Genomic DNA, 21,675 nt, shown 5'->3' on the forward strand with positions numbered 1-21,675 from the left:
CAAGAAGCTTGCTGCTGTCGGTTAGTTTTTTTCCATTAGTGAGATGTTGCTGCTTCGCTAGCTAACATACACTGACACAAATTTCATGTTGCAGGCACGAGAGGGGCGGGGTGGTGTGCGATGGGGTGGAGACGTGATCGCGAGGTGGATTTTCAAGTGTACGGGGATTTGATGAGAGCAGTTAACCAATGTAAGCTGTCCGGCCGGACAGTTTACATTGGTCAATTTATCTGCCGCCGTACACCCAATAGACTGAATGGATTTTTTTAGGGGTGTCCTCGACTAAGGATTTACATATTCGAATCAGAATTGTCGAATCTTTCCATAGTCAACCGATAGTCGAATCATCTATGTTTGTGTACATGGGTTGGGAGGGGGTCAGACCAGCTACAAATTGGTAACTTTTATTTTCTTTCACAAGCAGCACACATAAACAACTTTCTGATAAAGTGACCAAAACTGTCTTTCAAGTAATAAACGAAGACAAAACTGATGATGCATTTATATATATTTTTTTAAGGTAAAATGAAAGGCAACATTTGTTTAATTATTATTTCCTCATAACATTTTAAAGTGCCCATCTTATGACTGCTTTTCCACAAGTTATATAGGTGTATGAGTTCCATAAAGCATGTTTCAAAAGTTGTTTGCTCGAAATAGCTTGTAGGAAAAGATTGTTACCCATCTCTAGTATGTTTCAGGGCAGTTCAGATTGTGCCGTTTTGAGCTAGTCTTACATATTTATGAGCTGCTGCTCCTTTGATCACGCCCCACTACTCGTGCACGTGCTCAGTGGTATCGTGAGCAGTACAGACCATACTGTGTTATTATTTTATATATTATTATTATTATTAACGGTTTATGTTGCCAACAGACAAATCATGCAGAAAAGTATCACTAATAAGTACACTACAGGAGAAGAAACTCATGACACACAATGATTCCAGAGTAAATTGTGATGTTACGTTAGCAGTCACAACAATAAACTCGTTTTCCCTGGACAATGCTAACATATTCCCATTATAAAACATTTTCAAACGCATTATTTTAGCAAATTACAGAAATTAAGACCCGGCGGGGGATGTATACTGCTTGTGGACCGCGTGCTAATTGCTAGAAGCTAGCGGGAGGTCTGGACCGTAAAGTTATAAGAGGCTCGGGGGTTAGCCTCGTCAGAAAAGCCGGGGCGGTAAGGCCCGGTCTCGGTGTGTCAAACACATCATGACACACAAAGATTCCAGCGTAAATTGTGATGTAGCAGTCTGAACAATACACTCGTTTTCCCTGGACAATACTAACATATTCCCGTTATAAACATTTTCAAACGCATTATTTTCGCAAATTATAGAAATTAAGACCCGGCGGGGGATGTATACTGCTTGTGGACCGCGTGCTAATTGCTAGAAGCTAGCGGGGGTCCGGACCGTGTATATATCTATGCGGATCGTAAAGTTATTAGAGGCTTGCCTCGTCAGAAAAGCCGGGGCGTACGGTCTCGGTTAGTTTGGCAAAAAGCTTTTAGCTCTAGCATCATAAATATAGTATTTTGTGACAGAAGATGACAACATGCAAAATACAACGTGACTTCTTACCTTTTGTGATGAAACAACACGATCGCGAATCGAATCCAGTCTGTTTCAGATGTGTGAATGATCCATGAAAGTCCAATAAAATACATCCAATTACCATTTTGTCCACAAATGCTTATAATCCGTGAAATATAGATACATAGTCTGTTGTTTACATCAGATTTTGCATGAAGGTCTTATCGCCTACAATCTGAGGACTGTTTGCGTCGTAACACACTGTATATAAGATTACTCCGGGTTCCAATAACCACGCGTTAAAACTTTGTATTTAAAAGTAGGTGGGAGTATAATCCATAATATCCAAATAGTGCTGTTATTTCCGTGAGACATGATAACAGCACAGAGGGTCTCATTCAAGTGACTGCTCTATGCTCTCTAGCTACCTGGTGGGTGGAGACCTGCGAGTGGGATGTTGGGCGGGAAAATTCAAACTGAATGTGACGAAACGGTTTGTTACGTCACAACGGAGCTGAGTTTTAACTGGCGCAATCTGAGACTCAAGGCAGAGGACATTCAGAAACCTGTATCTCACTCAAAACAGCATGGATGGATTTTTGTCTAAGTTTGTATGCGTGTGGGAGCATCAGAGACACAAAATAACACCCCAAAACCCAGAAAAAGTGAGTTTTTCATAATACGGTCACTTTAAAGCCACGATCTACAGAACATCACACAAAAACACATTTTGACAAACTAAACCTAAAAAAATAACAAAGGTGTTCCTGCCTTGGAAACTCCGGCTACAATTAAAGGACAAGTTCGGTATTTTAGACTTAAAGCCCTGTTTTCAGATTGTTTATGGTCAAATAGAATGGTTTTGACTGAAATTGCGACATTTTCGGCTGCCCTGAGAATTTTCGCGTGTTTGTGTTTCAGCTCAGACCTCTACAATGGGTTTATAGGTGCACTGGAACAATCCTTCCTAAAATGCATTAAACTTTCGTTTACAAAGACGTGAAACTCACCGAGTGGTCAGGGGTGTTCACTGATATGCTCACACAAAAATCGCTCCAAAAGACGCATTCCAACAGGTTTTATCGTAGTTTTTACCAACTCCATTGACTGTATTAGACATCCTGTGAGGTACGGTATTACTCCGCGCCGGGAACTTTGTTTCTATTCTTGCAATTGGCAAAGGCGGATTAGCGCCACCACCTGGGCTGGAGTGTCTATTATTCAAGCTCTAAGCGGAAGAATGTACGGGTGTGAGGCGTTTGGGGAAATAGGTCCACAAGTTAACAACGAATGCTAAAACAGCTGTTGGAAAGCATCTTTTGCAGCGATTTTTGTGTGAGCATATCAGTGAACACCCCTGACCACTCGGTGAGTTTCACGTCTTTGTAAACGAAAGTTTAATGCATTTTAGGAAGGATTGTTCCAGTGCACCTATAAACCCATTGTAGAGGTCTGAGCTGAAACACAAACACGCGAAAATTCTCAGGGCAGCCGAAAATGTCGAAATTTCAGTCAAAACCATTCTATTTGACCATAAACAATCTGAAAACAGGGCTTTAAGTCTAAAATACCGAACTTGTCCTTTAAGTGTTTTTATTTAATTTGGAGATAGCGCGTCAAAGCAGTCATGACCAAAGAAACCCGACAAATGAGAAATGACAAATAATTTGTGATTGTGACTGTAAATTATAAAAACTAATCTTTATATACAATTCATTAAACGTTAATTTATAACAAGAAAAACACTGAAATTAATGATTTTATAGACACTGCGCGTTATTATTTAGCACAGAAATACCTGCTTGCTTGCTTTGACTTTGATCATCTCTGTATTAACTTTAGATACAGAAAGACCGGATGATATTATTTATTTCAGGAATCTCTTTGCTATCATTTGAAAGTGAACACCGACCGACTATAATATTAAATCACAAGAAAGACATTCGTGTCAGGCAGAAATAGGTTCGGTGCAGATACTAGTTTCCGTTTCATCACCGGAAAAAAAAACGGCTTACCTGTTTTGTAACTTTTGACAAGATAACCAGTCTGTTTTAAATACATTTTAAAAACTAGGGATGCACCGATACCACTTTTTTGGAATACGAGTACTTGCATTTCAGTACTTGCCGATACCGATACTGAGTACTTAATAAAAAACATGATTTAAATTTACAGGTAACAGCTTCAGTCATATAATTTAACAAAATAACAAGGGACTACTTTTCCAGTTTGTTGTAAACTCTGCCTCTTGACAACACAAGAGGCATTAACCCCTTACACGCCGCTCAAACATAGACATTTCTCAGACCGTGGTATCGATCCCTGGTATCGGGGGACTTTTAACGAGTACAAGTACTTTAGAAAATGTGGTATCGAGGCCGATACCCGATACCAGTATTGGTATCGGTGCATCCCTATTAAAAACTTATACTCGTCGAAAAACATCCGATTTTTAATGTTTAGTTGGATGAACTCCTAAATATGAGACGCAGAGCACCTAGCCCGTTCGGCTAAATTACATGCGCAAGCATGGCCAGCACGCAATAGCGCAACATCCATACAACAAAAAGCTATCCAAAATTTACATACTTAAATTAGATCAGAATTTACGTTTATAATAAATACAATTTTTTAAATAAAATAAGGTCAGAAGTAACAAAGTGCAGAACAAATATGCAAAATGCCTCAAGTGCACGGAAACAAAACACAAGCCAAATAGTTAAATCAGATAACCCAAAGTGATTTATAAATAAAATAAAATATAGAAATTATTAAAAGAACGAATGGCATAATATAATTTGCCAGCTTTGTCTTTTAAATGTAGAAACAAAGAGGCAATGGTTTATTAACATAGAAACCTCTTATGGACGTGTAGCTCGGTCACAGGGGTTGTTGGATTTATTAACGCATTTTAAAAATATTTATTGAAAGCTGTTACTTCACATATTATTTGCAGCATTATCATAATATGCAGTATATTAATATATTGTGAGAAAGCTGTTATATGTGAAATCAGATAATGTGTGCACCCATATACGGCCAAAATTGAATGATCCTCATTTCATAACACATCTGCGACGATTCGACTGTGAGATTGGTAGTCGAATCAGGCTTCTCCTATCGATGCATCGAATCTTCGACTATTCGGGGTCACCCCTAATTTTTTTAATTTTTTTTTTCTCTTCATATTGTTAGGATTTTACTGTAGAACCATAACCAGCATCTAAACGAGTTTATTAATAATGAACAATCTTTGAAATCGTAGACCATAGCTTTAAAAGACCGTTAAAGGAGTTTAGGATATCTTATTAAGGAATAGGCATGTAGGCTTAAGGGTTAGTTCACCCCAAAATCACTTACTCCTGTGTCGTCCTTAACCCCAAAGTGCTCCGATTGTTTTCAGAACACATTTTTAGATATTTTTTATTAAATTCGGGAGGCTTCTGTCTGTCTCATTGAATTTGTTTGTTTCACAATCCTTTCCTCATAAGTGAAGAGAACACTTTTGTAGAGAAACTAAAACAAATTATTTTTTATAATTTGTTCTCCTCTCTGGTTGTTCATGAGCAGGCCATCTTTTTTTGTTTTTATCCACTTTTTTATTGAAGTCACTATGCAAATATTGTCAACCTTAATCGTCAAACAAACCTGAAGCACTTTAATTAGCTGCTTCATGTGTGTTTGATTAGGGTTGGAGCTAAACTCTGCAGGGACACTGGCCCTCCAGGAGCAGGATTGGTGACCCCTGCTTTAAGCATTTTCCCATTATCGGATATCGGTTTTGTAATATCGGCTTGACCGATAAATGCCGCCATCTTGTGGCCGTTTTGAGATTTGTGCGCTGGACGCCATTTCACCACTGAGGAGAGGAGACAACAACAGCATGCGCAGCAAATATGACGGCGAAGTGACGCAACTTCATTATCAGGACTTTGAGTATACTTACTTTGTTTTAATAAATCAATTTATGTAACATAACAGACATTAATGCACAGATGAGATGTGTTATAAATGCCTGAAAAGCAATCTATGCAGCTTGACTAAGAAATTGAGAAACTCACAGAGTCACGTAAATTGATTAATCAAATCCTGTCTCAGTAACAACGTAGCTTTTCATGAATTAAACAGCCATGAATAAATGATTGTGGGAAATAAAAATGCTAAATTAATTTTTTTGAATGCTTATTAGTAGCCTTTTAAACTCACGTTCATCTTGCTGTTCACTTACCGGGTTGAAGGCTGAAGCACAGACACCACATTCACCTAACTTTTAAGAAGATGTACCCCAAGTTATATTAACATGAACCAGATAAACATTATTTTGCTAAAAAACATCTAAATAAATGTCTGTGGACATTAATTAATTATATATTACCAGAGGCGGACACTACTTGAGTATTTTAAGTAAATTTTCCAAGCATCTGTGCTTTATCAGAGTGTTTGTCTTGGGAAAAAATTTACTTTACTAAAAATGTTCACTACATTCTAAAGCATATAATCGTGTATTTCTTTTATATTGCATATTAAAGTTTATTTAATAACTAATTACATAAAATTGTGTCGTTTTAATTTTCTTGAGTAAAAGCACTTTTTACTTAAGTAAAAGTACAAAAAACTAGATGTTTAATGTACTTAAATATTAAATATAAACAAAAAACTAAAAATTATGAAATGTAGTGGAGTAAAAATTATGATAATATGCTTTGGAATGTATGTTTTCGTATACGTGTGTCGTATACGCCGATACAGATGTATCTGCGACATGCTCGTATCGGCGATAAAATCGGAAAACCAATAAATCGGTCGGCCTCTGTTTATTACAAAGTATGTATGCAAAGAGGGAAGTATTGTTGTTATTATTATAAGGGTTTGTTCAGTTCAGTAGTGTTGTTGTAATTGTGTAAAAACAGTAGTATAACAGTAGATAAAAAATTGGTTCAGCATATCGGTTATCGGGCACATGAGCATCCAAATGGTGGGTATCGGTAAAAAAAAAACATTAACGGTCGATCTCTATAACAATATAACTAAACTTAGTTTAAGTCTGACACAAATTAAATTATATACTTTATGGAACTTAAATTGTAGAAGTAATGTTACTTAAATATTTTGTGGCAACTAATTGCCTTGTTTTTTATAAGTTTCCTGTACTCAAATACTTAAATTTTACAACTAAATAGTACACTGTAAAACCCGACAAGTTCAGAGTACTCAAAATATTAAAGTAAACCAACTAACATTTAATTTTTGTTCGCAAATCACAGAAACAAATCATGTGACTCGTGTAAATGTAATACCAGAGAAAGTGTGTTGAGATTGAGCTCAGTGCTGACTTTCACATAGTTATTGTTTATATGATAAAGCAACACATTGTTGACTTACAGCCAAGTACAGGCACCACACTCCTGAACAATGGTAAGCCCAAAAATAAAAAATCTCCAACATAAATAAATGTATAACACTACTGAGTCTCTTATACTAAAAACCACATAAAATATCACTTAATTAAAAAAAATGTTGTCATATTGTGTGCTCATGCAAAGCATGCTGGGAACTCCTCAACTAATCGTGTTAATTTAACTTTAAACTTCACACATTTTGAGTATCAGGTATAAGGGGTGTGCAAAAAAGACTCACATTTGAATTGCGATTCAAGCTTTGCCGATTCAGAATCGATTCATAGAATTCCAAAAATCGATTCATATATTTTTTTTTTTGTAATGCCATGTTACTTTTGTCTTGAAATGAGTTTATCTCAGTATTCCCTTAGATGGCGCTGTGCTATTGTCACAGTGTTTCCCCACACCTTGACTTTACTTGGGCATGCTGCCCAGGTATATTAACAAGTGCCCAAGTATATCTGCCATCAAATTTTGTCTTTTTTGTTTTTCCGTGATGATGCCACTCTTTAATAATGACATTTTGTGTGCGACATGATGAGTTCGGTGTGCGTTCACGTGCTCTCTGTTTTTCAATGAATTGGGATACGATGCGATCAAGCTCGTGTCACATTGTATCCTTCATGTTTCTGAACTTGAACATTGTTTTACCATTAGAGGACTTTACGGAGCACTCACGTTATCCTAATGGGCAACATGGGCTGCAGGCCAGGGCCCCGAAAATAGGGAGCCCCCGAGACAATTCTATTTTGAGTTTTTAAAAACAATATGATTTACGTAATTATGCGTAAGTGCTACCTAGAGCAGAGGTCCCCAACCACTGGGTCCCAATGTTCTGAAAAAATGTGTATAATACGTAATAGCTTAATGGGATATTTTGTCCTTTAAGAGACGACTTCAAATAACATCGATCATTTCCACTCTTGTACAAGGCCGCAGTCTCTTGTTTTCTCTCTCTCTCTCTCTCTCTCTCTCTCTCTCTCTCTCTCTCTCTCTCTCTCTCTCTCTCTCTCTCTCTCTCTCTCTCTCTCTCTCTCTCTCTCTCTCTCTCTCTCTCTCTCTCTCTCTCTCTCTCTCTCTCTCAGTGCATCGGCAATCACATTGCTTTCTTTAGAGTTTGAGTATACAGTACTTATAAAACATAGAGGTATTATTTTTATTATTTATGAATCATTTGCAAATGTACCTCGCAAATCATGTATACGTAAAGACGTTCAACCTTGTAACATCGGAAATGATTGAAAAGTAATTTCAGAATTATCCAGCGATCGTGACACCATGATCAAAATAAAATTTATTTTTAAACTCTTTTACCGCAGTAATAATATTTTAACGGCTACACTTTTAACATAGGTTTGAAAGGAACCTAAACTGTCCTGTGTCAATCATCATTAAAATCATATCGTAAACGGGAGTCTCTGTGCCCCAATTCTTCTGGCAATTCTTCTCCTCCTTCGCTTACACTTGGGGCTCGAACCCGACCTAAGGTCGAGCTGCCTTCAAAAACAGCAAGCCAAGTTCGTTTAACGTTAATTATTATGACTAAATAGGCAGGCAATCTCGTGAACTAGTGAGTGCGTTTACATGCACAGTCTTACGCCGATTATGCTTAATAAACTGATAACACGTGAGGTCATGTAAACGCGTAAAACTGTTTTCTTTAATTGGGGAAAGCTCATAAACGGCGTAAGCAAAAACCGATCGGCACAGGTAGTTTTTTGCTCATTACGCCGATTTCGCGTGGCATGTAAACACCTTAACCGGCTTTCTCACGGTTTTGTCCATGTGTGCATGTCTCCGCGTATGAAAGATAAACGTCATACGCGGAAGTAAGCGCAAGGTAACGCATAAAAGTCTCCGCTCGACTAAAGCAGTTGGCAGAGAAACTGTGAAAATAGAAGCTCATGTTACATTTACAGGTTCTGCACACACAAGAAGAGATACAACAGTACAGCTTTAGACAGATATGCCGTTGACTTTTTGAACGACTATTGTGTACTATAGGTGGTGACGTCACTGCCTGCGAGAAAACTGATAAGTCTTCAAGTCCCATGTAAACGCATTTATCTGCATAGCCGGCTTATTGATTTGCATGTAAACGCATGAAAACAGTTTTCTGTAATAAGCAGATTTTTGATAGTTATCCGCTTATTCTGTGCATGTATATTCAGTGAAAGTAAAACAATCTGCCAAAATATGGTTTTACACACCTATAGAAAATATACAATAAATAAAGCAATTATTAATTTTCCTAATGCATGACTGTTTTATCTTTACTTCTGTTTAAAACATTATACATTTCGCAAAATACATTTTTGCTGCTCCCTGACCAATAACCTATCGCCTAGAAATTTAATCTTAAAAAGCAGCTCCAGTGTGTACACCATTTTGCATCAACTTGATTGATTAATGATTTAATTAAGGAATTCTCTTTGAAAAAGAGCAGGAAGAAGCTCTTTTAGTGGTGAGTTTTATTTAATTAATGTTATTTTCTGATTGGTAAGATTATAACTCGATAATATTGTTTAATTTAATCACATAAATTAATTACATACATTAATGTCAAGTGAGTACGACATTTTGCGTCAACTTGACTTTGATGATTTAATCGAGGAATTCTCTTTAAAGAAGAGCAGAAAGAAGCACTTTTAGTTGCATAATAAATGTTATTTTCTGTGCTGTTCTGATTGTAAAATTATTACTTAATAATATTGTTTAATGGTGTTTAAATAATTTTAGCCTATTTTGCGTCAACTTGATTTTAATGATTTAATTGAGGAATTCTCTTTAAAGAAGAACAGACAGAAGCACTTTTAGTTGTGAGTTGCATTTAATAAATGTTATTTTCTGGGCTGTTTCTGATTATACAAATTACTTGATAATATTGTTTAATTTATTTAAATTATTTCAGCCTACTTTTGGGTCAACTTGATTTTAATGATTTAATTGAGGAATTCTCTTTAAAGAAGAGCAGAAAGAAGCACTTTTAGTTGCTTAATGTTATTTTCTGTGCTGTTCTGATTGTAAAATTATTACTTGATAATATTGTTTAATTTGTTTAAATAATTTTTAGCCTACTTACTTTTTTGTTGTAAGTTTTATTAAATAAATGTTATTTTCTGGGCTACTTCTTAGTGTAAAATTATTTGATAATATTGTTTAATTTATTTAAATAATTTTATCCATTTAATTTTGCACATATGCTGTAAAACACTGGATTTACTAAAAAATATAGACAGTGCATCGTTTTTGCATCCCTTTTTATTAGAACGTTTTACAAAAAAATTTAAACAACGGGGCACTATATTTTTTAGTAAATCCAGCCGTTATTTTTTTCAGTGTATATTGGGGGGGCCCAAACCAGTGTTAGCCAAGGGCCTCGCAAAGGCTTAGCCGGCACTGCCCGCAGCCCGTATGGTTCCGGGTTTATATTTGAAACGGTCAGTCGGGTCCGGGTAAGTCATAGTTAAATTACGTCGGGTTCCAAGTCTGATTAATATTGTGTGTAAAACACGAGTCGATTGGAGAATGGCCGTGAACGCTACCGCGCTAAAGCTCACGTGCAGTTTCAGTGTCCCGACGGGTTGTATGGCAATAACAACTGGCTCTTGTTTTGGAGTCACGACCTCGCACTGGATTTTCTTTCTCCCATCTTTTTTATATTATTATTATTAATAAATCATATATTTTCTAAAATCTAAAACGTTTGCACGGAGATGGTAGCAAGACAAGCTAAGCCCATTGCACTGAACGAGCAAAGCTCAAGCTGACTCGAGATTTACAAAACGCAAAACCGTAATGTAAAGTCCCCTATCACTGGGACAGCAAGTAGACTTTTAAATCTAAAATGAGTAGTTTTAGTTTTTTTAATCGGCAAGAGAGAAATAGAAAGAGCAGAAGCAGGAAAAGTGACTCTCTAATAGAAATAATAACCATTATAACACCAGTCACATTTGTAATCTATAGACCTGCACTGTCTATCATTAATATACTATATTATTGTATTTAATAGAGTGTGATAGAAGATGTCATCTAATTGCTTAATATCAGTTTTTATTTTTGCATAAACATAAGGTAATATCAAACTATATTTAATTTGTTTCTTTTCTTTAAAATTGTATATCTACTTGGGTTTTAGTGTTTGGGTTTACAGTGTAAAAATAATAATTACACTTTTTTGCTGCATATGTTTACACATTTTAGTTTATTTGGTGTACAATGACCCAGCTGTAATAACAGGACTGACACCTGTCTTCTGTCTATATGTGTGAATCTACAGAAAAAAACAGGATCTCACTTCTTAATTCACAATTGAATTGTTTCATGTTTCTTTCAGATGTGAAGAGTGATTCATGTTTGGATACAGAAATAACGTCCTCAACATCAAAAGAGCGACTGACAGCACAAACTCTTTCCTGCATCACCTGTGGAAAGACATTCAGCTCACAGAGACTTTTAGAGAGACATGAGAGAAAACACACAGAACAGAAACTCTTCACCAGATCTGAGATCAGCTTTACAACCTTACAAGAGAAGAAACTTCATTCAGAAGACAACAGAGAGAAGAAGAAGAAGCAGTTTCACTGTGAGCAGTGTGGAAAGATTTGTGTCTCTTCCTCTGATCTTAATGTTCACATGAGGACACACAGTGATGAAAAGCCTTTCTACTGCACTGAATGTGGAAATTACTTCAAAACCAAACACACTCTTAAAGTTCATCAGAGAGTTCACACAGGAGAAAAACCGTACGAGTGTCCTCACTGTGAGAAGAGATTTAGCTGTAAACGTGGACTGAAGACACATGTGCTTTTACACACCAATGAGAGACCATATCAGTGCAGTGAATGTGACAAAACCTTTAGGGATTCAGGTTCATTAAAAAAACACCAGAATATTCACTTTAAAGAGAAACTCTATCAGTGTTCACACTGTGATAAACGGTTCTGTCATAAATATCAGCTGATAATCCATCAGAGAGTTCACACTGGAGAAACTTATCACTGTAGTGTCTGTGAGAAGAGTTTTAATCGACATGAAAGTTTAGTGACACACCTGACAATTCATACAGGTGACAAACCTTACCAATGCTCTCAGTGTGACAAGACGTTTACTTCTTCATCTTACTTAAAAGTCCATGAGAGAGTTCATACTGGAGAGAAACCTTATCACTGCAGTATCTGTGGGAAGAGTTTTAGTCTAAAGTCTACCTTACTAAGTCACAAGAGAATTCATACAGATGAAAAACCTTTCAAATGCTCTCAGTGTGACAAGATGTTTGCTCATTCAGGTAATTTAAAAGCCCATCAGAGAGTTCACACTGGAGAGAAACCTTATCACTGTAGTGTCTGTGGGAAAAGCTTCTCTAGTTCATCCCGATTAAGAGTTCATCAGAGAGTTCATACTGGAGAAAAACAACATCACTGTAGTGTCTGTGGGAAGAGTTTTAGTCGACATGACAGTTTAGTGACACACCTGAGAACTCATACAGGTGAAAAACCTTACCAATGCGTTCAGTGTGACAAGACGTTTTCTTCTTCATATTCCTTAAAAGTCCATCAGAGAGTTCACACTGGAGAGAAACCTTATCACTGTAGTGTCTGTGGGAAGAACTTCTCTGATTCATCTCAATCAAGAGTTCATCAGAGAGTTCATACTGGAGAAAAACCTCATCACTGTAGTGTCTGTTGGAAGAGTTTTAATCGACATGACAGTTTAGTGACACACCTGAGAATTCATTCAGGTGAAAAACCTTTCAAATGCTCTCAGTGTGACAAGACTTTTGCTCATTCAGGTAATTTAAAAGCCCATCAGAGAGTTCATACTGGATAGAAACCTTAACACTGTAATGTGCTTGTCTTTCCTGCTCCGGGTTGATAGCTTTAATATCTGAATGAAGATGCATGTTGATAGGCACGTCATAGGAGCTGCATAGATGGACTGACAACTGGAATTTAAGTACCGTGAGATCAGACGGCTTGTTATAATTTTGAAAACCTCCCGCGGCACAGTGATGTCACCCGCCAGCTGGTCTGTGCAGCGCTGCATGAAGTTAAGAACATGGGGGCCCCCTAGTGGTGCGGGCCCCTACACAGCTCGCGTAGCCTGTGTATAGAGAGGATCGGCTCTGATCATCAATTTAAACTAATCTTGTAATTAAATAAATTGACGTATGTGTATAACTCCGCCTCACATGGGCACTCAGGTAACTTAACAGTCGCATGAAAGTCCATGACATGTGAGGTTTTATTATTATTTTTCTAGTTGTTCACCTCGCTTTCCAAGACATTGACACACAGTTTGTTGTAATTATATCCAAGAAGCACACAAAGAGCACCTTTCCCGTCATCACCTCACCTTAGACCTGCAGCATACTTTCAGCAAAGATGCTTATATTATAGAGATGCCAACCTTTCATTAGAAAACATGCAACAGTCAACTTGGCTAGCATGTAGCGCCCCAGCCAGTCAATGATCAGTGATATATGTTGCGGGCGTTCAGAGTGTAATGACAGCCAGTTACCGTTTACAGTTTCTTGCCAGAATATAAGATTACATTTTAATCTGTTAAAAATGGCTTCTGGTCTCCTTCCCTGTGTATAGCAGCGTTGCTATGCTAATCTTGTAGGCTTCCTTAAAGAGGGTCTTTGCTTTCATTATCCTAACTGTATTTGCATTTTCTGTATCAAACCCTCTCAGATCCACTGTGGATGCCATTTCGTGCGTTGGCAGCCAGCCTCGTTTCTCATGGCGTTAAAAAGCCCAGGTGTGTGTTTGGCATCGAGCATCATTGTGATCATGGCTAGTTTAACTTTTTTTCTCCAGCTGTATTTGTTTTGCACAGGTGCCGCACACACGTGCATGATCCTGCTTATTCTACAATCATTTTACTTCATCGATTTAATTCTTACCGACAATTAATCGAATATCAATTAATTGTTAACATCCCTAGAAATAGTGTGCATGGATTAAAGTTTTCCGTCGCTAGACGGATTTCCGTCAATTGCAAAATTATTAAATTCATTTTTCATAAAGACGACGTGTATTCACCTTTTTTTAAGTTGGATGTGATCAAAGCCTGGAGTGGAGCCAAATCACGTTCCTCTCTCCACTCTAAGCGGTCTGTAATCATACGCACAGGATCCACTCCGGGTTTTCTGACTGTATCACTTTAAGCTGAGGTAAAACTTTTTTCAGCTATGGACAAACTTGTAATGCAGAAAGGCTCCGATGTTTTGGCGGTTGATAAAGGTGTAAAAGACCAATGGAGATTGACTTGGCTTAGCGAAATGATGAAGATTGGCAAGCCTTTCATTTCGTGGGATAAGAAAATCAAACCGCCAGGTAATTTACGTGTCTTTGCGAATAGGGTTCCTGTATTTTGGGGGTAAATGATTTCTCACGTACGTGATTACCCGCGTCCCGTTTTTGACTGCTATGCTCATCAGGCCAGTTGCTGATACAACGGGTTTATTAAACTCGTGGGTAAACTTTATGTGGCGCCACAAGAACCAGGAGGCAGATGACATCCATATCCCGTGAGAGCGATTTCAGGAATCATAAGAGGAGACTGCTTCTGATGTTCTCGCGTCACTTTGATGTCATCCACCTGTCGGTTCTTGCAGTTTCATTTGCGTGTGGTCTCAAAAAACGTAAAATTTGCACACATATTTAAGCGCCGCAGTTTATAAACAAGTGATATATTAAGCCATTCAAACACAAACAACAGTGCTAACGTTAAATGCATCCGCTGTTTGTGTGTCAGAGCTGAACACATAAGCCGCGCATTCGCTTCATTGAGCTTGTGAGTATTTTTGCCACTTTATTGGCCTTAAATACAAATAGCGTCAAAAATCCCGTCTTTGCAAGTATCCTCATATAAACACGACCATTTAGGTCTTAGGAGAAAGTAAACTGCAGAACCATTGCGCATAAAATAGCACATCAGCGCTGCCTCTACTGTAACATAATATTTTGTTGATAAAGGTACAGTGATCCTGTGCGCGAATTGTACACGAGTTTAACTCGAGTTACTCGTTCAGGGTTTATATTTATAACGTTACTGTATAGCTGTGACTGTAAACTGTTGTGTGAACAGAACAGACCCTGGATTATTCGTTTATGTGTACTGAATAATATGATATTAAAAAGTTGTATTTCTTCACATTAGTAAATGCATTATGAACAAATAATTTGAAATATAGAGTATATAAGCATTAATGAATTCTTGTTTATGTCATTACATTAATTGGTGGTTGTTCATGGTGCATTCACTAATGTTAACAGTTTCAACTCTGATTTAAAACATTATTAGTAAATGCTAAAATAAATACATTTACAATTAATAAATAATTAATAAAAGATTCATTAAAGGTGTTGATATTCATGTTATCTTTTTATATAGTCAGTTATTTAGCTGTTTTGCCTTCATCTCTTAAATGCCATGCAAACTACAGCAACCTATATATGCCACAGGAGACTTTAATATGGAATTAATGGCAAAAAAATCTCCCCTTAAAATGCTATTGGTCTCGCCTACATAGAGTGTTAGTTAAAGGAATATGACTTGGCCTGAAAAAAATTTCAGTCAGAAGAATTTTTTTCACTTTAATCCATGAGTGTGGCCATACGTGCCATTTTCGCTGAACGCGTCCTGGACAGAATTTCGGTTGGGTACCCCGGAAGTCGCATTGGTCAACCGTATACGTCATCAAGGTTTACTATTTCAGGTTTTATTTTAAAAAAGCAACCTTTACATTTCAAGGTAAGAATGAAACTAAAGTGATTGTGTGTCTAAAGAGAAATAAATTGTAATTTTTTAATGTATTTACCTGAAATGTGAGAACCTCGATTGACGTATGCGATCGACTTTCGGAGGACACCCCGAAATCCTGTCCAGGACGCGTCCAGCGAAACTTGCACGTATGGCCACCCTACCTAGAACAAACATACAAATGAAATGAAGCCATGTATTTGTAGTAAACAAATGGGCAATCAATGAGCTTTACTGCATGTTTTTTTTTCAAAAGGGAGAATAAGTAAACTTGACTATAAAATTAGGTCCTAATAATAAAGCTCCTGACTATAAAATGTAGGTGGGGCAAATTTTGAGTCATATCGTAGGCTGTACGACTCACCTATGATTAACTGCTAGTGGTGTAAGTTTTACATTTAAATGACTGAACACATGCAGAACACCGAGCAGAGGTCTAGTGCCCTTCTCTAATTCAGCCTGATGGGGCCTAATGCTGATTATTTTGCCACAACCCTTTAAATGCTCTATTAAACAACCTATTGGTCGTTTGATTGTTGCACATCTTATATCTGGCTTGTCAGGGCAAAGATATTTGATGTCCATCTTCTCATTGGTTGACTTGTACTCCATCTCTGCAATTCTCACAACCTAAAGAATCAGTCATCCTAAACGCTGTCACACAGATGGCATTTTGCTTACGAGCTTGGTCTGGATAGAAGTTCTAAACAGAAACTAAAAGACGTATCAACATTGTAAGTTGTTATAGTAACTGGCTGCGTCCGAAACTACCCAATTCTATAATAGGCAAAAAGTAGTATAGTATATTATGTCCGAATCTGAGGCTATTTTGGGGATTTCCGCCTGAATTTGTCCTACCCAATTTCAAAAGCTTCCCATATCCACATGCAGAGGTGTACGTACAAAAGTTTGGTATCATTTTACAGGAAACCCTTTGACATAAAACACTGTTGAAAGTGCTAAGCATGGTTTTATGTGTTGTTAGTCCTCTAATAAACACAAAAATAAATAGGCGCTTTTTGATGTTTTTTTTTTGTCTAAAGTCTCTATTTAAAAGTGTATAACTCTGGCCCTGAGTGGTAACAAAACCTGCAGACAGTTTTGTTTGATTCCAGCAATTGTCAGCTTACAGAGGATAAATTAAATTTTTTCTCTATCATAATCTATGCAAAAGTTATTCTATTCCAACGTAAGGGAGGAATAATATACTCTTTTGTATTCAATTTCTGCCTAAAATATTTGAAGTGTCCCCATGACCACATACAGAGGAATTAATGCAATATATTTTAAGCATTGCTGTTAGCTCACAATATATATTAAATTATAGTTTGCTTGTTTTAATCATTTTTGTAAAGATGTGTAATATAATTGAGTATTGGTCAGCATTTTTCATTATTATTGTGCACAACAGTCTTCTCCAAAGTTTCCCACATTTGGTTATTTTTTAGGGGGAACCAAATAAGAACCTCTTAAGTTATTTTTTAATAGCATAAAAAAGAGAACCTTCCAAGAATGTTCCCTGTAGGATTTTTTTTTTGGGTAACCTAATGGGAACCTTCACAGAACGTTCCTTGCAGGTTATTTTTAGGTTTTATTTTATACGCTAACGGGAACCTTCCCAAAACGTTCCCTGTAGGTTTTATTTTTTTTTTGGCGATGGCGAAAACGAATTTTCTTGACCGACCACCGAGCCTCATAAGCCGGTTGAAACCGGTTAAACGATAGGCCTATTAGTTAAAAATATGCTACGCTATTTGAAATAACAGCCATTTTGAGCTTCGCCTGCAATTTCGCAATTGCCGATCTGCCTCACACACACACACACAGAGCCCCGGCGCTGCCCTTCCACTCATCACTTTTTTTTAAATCCCCTACAGCGCGGAACATGAGTCCTGCAAACGCGGCGCCGAATCCGAGGACAAGTGGCTCCTTAGTTTCGAAATGGTTTAAGTAAAAGGTGATCGCGAAAAAGACCCACCGGCCAAGGCGGGTCTAACTCACTGTGTGCGAGAAAGCCATTGTCTGTTCTAGAAAAAATGCATCAAAGATATTTAATGCTATACCGTATGAGGCATATAGGCCTACGCTGAGTTAATTCATTTATGATGAGGTGCGTTCTAGTTAACAATGCACAAGTGAACCCTTTGGGTTAAGACCTATGTGGGCAAAATAACCCTTTGGGTTAAGACCTACCCAGCAAACACAGAACGTCCCCCTAACGTTAGTTTTTGGTTATATTTTGGTTATTCTTTGGGAACCAAATAATAATATTCTGGGAACGTTCTTTTTAGGTTTTATTTTTTGCAACCATAAAATAACGTTCCCATAACGTTGCAGGGTGGTTATTTTTAAATAACCTAAAAATAACATACAGAACGTTATTTTTTGGGAACCATAAAATAACGTTCCCATAACGTTGCAGGGTGGTTATTTTTAAAATAACCTAAAAATAACTTATACAGAACGTTATTTTTTGGGTATTTTTTTGGAACCATAAATTAACATTCCCATAATGTTGCAGGGTGGTTATTTTTAAATAACCTAAAAATAACTTATACAGAACGTTATTTTTTTGGTTATTTTTTAGTTATTATTTTGGAACCATAAAATAACGTTCCAATAACGTTGCTGGGTGGTTATTTTTAAAATAACCTAAAAATAACTTATACCTAACGTTCTCTAATGGTTATTTTTGGGTTATGTTTTTTTTTAGGAAATTAAGTGAAAGCATAAATAAACCCGTTATTCCTTAAGTGAGCACGTCTGTTATGCGCGTGCTCCTTTTGCACGCGCTTACCTCGCGCTCTTCACGAGCACCCGCTTTCTCTTGTACGCGAATCCGCATAATTTAACCTCTTAAGCGTCGTCCTATCCTTTAGAGTGGGGGGGTGAAAAATTGAAGTGCTTGTTCAAATGAATATAACTCTGGCATTTTTTGGTCTAGAAGCCTAATCTTTATCTTGTTTTAAAGAAGACAATTCAAGGTTTTTGGCTGAAGTGTAAGCAGGTGAAAATATTTAACAGAAAAATTGTTATAGCAGTTTAAATGTATTTTAATAAATACAAATAATATTAATTTTATTCAAAAAATTATAAAAAGGTAAATTTTTCAAAAAAGTAATAATGTAAACATGAAGCCATATGTCTCAAGCAGTTGTCATACAAATTTCAAGTTAAAATCACAAAAAATGAGGTTTGTATCACAGTTTTAGTGGTTTTACCAACAACGGCCAGTAGGTGTCAACGGTTTGCTGCATACTCTTGTCATAAATGAATCAATTGCTGTCACTGCATTATTATTACTGCTAAAACATTTTGAAATATGAAAACTACATTCTAAGAGCTTTCCAATGATATATAGTTTGTCAACATTTTTGTATATTTATACTAGTATATAGTGTTATGAATATAGAAAATTAATATGCATTCCTATGGGGGGGGTGGCATGTAACAAAAAACTGTCACTAAATTATTTCTATCATCAGATGACTTTGACATATGAAAACTACATTCTGAGAGCTTTCCAGTGATATATAGTTTATCAAGATTTTTGGGGTTTAGGGTGGGGGTTTAGTGTTAGAAAAATGTAAAAACATATTGGGCCTACATGTGGGCCCGTGACCTTTTTGAAACTGACTCTCACTACATCATTTTTTTCTCAAAATGGTGAAGATATATGATAACTACACTCTTAGAGCTTTCCAATGATATATAGTTTGTAAAAATTGTTTAGGTTTGGAATAGGGTATTATTGCTATACATATGTAAAAACAAACTGGGTTCACCTGTGGCCCAATAACATTTTCGAAACTGACTCTCACTCTCTCACAATTTCTCCAAAATGGTGATAAAATATGAAAACTACACTCTCAGAGCTTTCCAATGATATATAGTTTGTCAAGAAATTTTAGGTTTAGATAGGGTATTCGTGTTACCAATATATAATAACAACATGGGCCCACCTTTGGACCTGTGGCATTTTAGAAAATAGCTCTCACTATGTCATTTCTTTCCCAAAATTCTGATGATAAATCGAAACTACACCCTTAGAGCTTTCAAATGATATATAGTTTGTCAGGATTGGATAAGAATTCACATGGAAAACACTGAAGTAAACGTAGGCGCCCCACTGGCGAAACAGTGACATTTAGCAGGACAAAATTGTTTTTAGGCGCACTCTCTTCATAAATGAATCAATTACTCTCCCTACATAATTTATTTTATAAAACACTGTTAAAATGTCTATTCTAGAGGCTTAGACCTTTCCAACAATATATAGTTTGTAGTGATAGATGAACATTTACCTGAACAATATTGACATAAAGTTAGGTGTCCCGTATACGGGACGGTGACGCTTAACAGTTAACGGTTTTCTTTCCTCAGAGACATACGTTATATTAGCGTTTCTCTTTCTTTCTTGATTAAGTAACTTAAATATGTGCGAAAAAATGTATATATGAGTGAATTCCGATAGATTTGAGGAGAATATGATGTTAGAAACTTTTTATTGTCGAATAAACGAATAGCCGCCTAAGTGGTAAGATCTTTTTACCTAAAGTGAATGAAATGTTTATTTGGCATTTGGTTTTTACTTCAGAGTCTAACATTATTTTTAGGGATGCACCGGTTAACCGGCCAGAGATCGGAACCGGACGGTTTTTGCGCGATCGGCAACCGGCCGTTTTTGTATTTTTTCGGACGATTTTTGCGGAAGTGCACCCGCGTGCACAGACTACATTTTTATCATTCGCAAACATGTGTTTTGTGTAAAAGGATTTCGAAATCTGTGCGCAGGACATTAAGGTTGCAAGCTGCAATTTCTGTAAAGGACAAGTTAATTGCGGAGATTAACAACAGTACATTCGCAGGGCTCTCAAGTCTCATGCATTCACTGTGAGATACACGCATTTCAGTCAGTTTACACACGTACACCTTGTATTTCTAAGAGACTGATAACTTTTCCTACTATATACAATTAATGGAAGAGGCGCAGGAAAGTTATCTGTCGAGTTTAGCTGTCTCGAGTTTTTCTCGCGCTCCTCTGATGTCAATCACGTGGATGCACGGCGCGTGCACGCACAGAGTGAAAGTTAGAAGAGCAATATCTGATAAATGCGGTAAATAACGCAGGTTTCTTGAATATAGCCAAATACGTGTTAAATCATGCTTTGATTTATTAAAAAACTCTCCAACTGCTTTGCAATCAGAAGCTTTAGCTTACCTGAAACTAACCTGAAATGAATGAAAGGACCAGAGACGTATTTCATTATTATTGCCATGTAGTACTAAACATGTAACCTTCTCTCTCTCTTAAACACAGCTTAAAATACACGCTGATGGCAAGTGCTGCAATCCTACTGTATATAATACAGATTTCATTTTAATTTAGATACATTTGTATTTTTTAATATGTAGAGCAATTTATTTAATTTGGATAAATTTGTCTGTCTTTTATCAGACTTACCAATTGTTATAATTTATATTTGTGCTGGTCAGTTATGAATAATAGGTAACAATGAACTGCTAGCAAAAACTTGAGAATTTGCTGGGGCAGAGGGGTCTCTCCCCTAACAGATGTTATCTCACTCCAAAGTTTTTAATAAAACCTGAGAGCCCTGCATTCACCACAACAAACTTGGTCAGACATTTAATTTACACAATAGGTATCAAAAGTCTGTTAATAATGCAAAACAGGCAAGACCATCAACCCTCACTCAACCATCCATGTTATGGTCTCATTTAACCACTTATGTTTGTATTAAACGTAGCCTACTGCACAGTTACTGCTGTTAATTTTAGATGGTTACAGTTATTGGTTTCAATAGCCAAACCAAGTTTAGCCTGTTAAATACCAAATAAACATATTGTGTATGTATACTTTCATTCTTTCTTTTTTGCTGCTTGATAAGAAAAAAAATCGGATCGGAATCGGCCAATTTGCTTGTTAAGAAAACCGGTATAAA

At 36.7% G+C, this 21,675-nt stretch overlaps 2 protein-coding genes across 2 annotated transcripts in view; both read left to right on the forward strand.

Annotated features, from left to right (window-relative positions):
• LOC135771685 (uncharacterized) overlaps positions 1-21,675 on the forward strand; it is a 175,090-nt gene that overhangs the window by 19,470 nt on the left and 133,945 nt on the right. The gene's annotated exons all lie outside the window — the stretch shown is intronic.
• On the forward strand, positions 121-13,895 carry LOC141282468 (uncharacterized). Its single transcript, XM_073815458.1, has 2 exons — positions 121-190; positions 11,280-13,895. The coding sequence occupies exons 1-2, from the start codon at positions 121-123 to the stop codon at positions 12,770-12,772; spliced, it is 1,563 nt and encodes a 520-aa protein (XP_073671559.1). The 3' UTR covers positions 12,773-13,895.

Source organism: Paramisgurnus dabryanus, chromosome 8 (assembly GCF_030506205.2).
Source record: "Paramisgurnus dabryanus chromosome 8, PD_genome_1.1, whole genome shotgun sequence".
Classification (NCBI taxonomy): domain Eukaryota; kingdom Metazoa; phylum Chordata; class Actinopteri; order Cypriniformes; family Cobitidae; genus Paramisgurnus; species Paramisgurnus dabryanus.

Excerpts from the sequence above, each read along its gene's own strand:
- LOC141282468 (XM_073815458.1), top strand. The coding sequence starts at position 121 with ATGGGGTGGAGACGTGATCGCGAGGTGGATTTTCAAGTGTACGGGGAT. Across the intron at positions 191-11,279 it reads GATGAGAGCAGTTAACCAAT|ATGTGAAGAGTGATTCATGT; the intron begins GTAAGCTGTCCG and ends TGTTTCTTTCAG.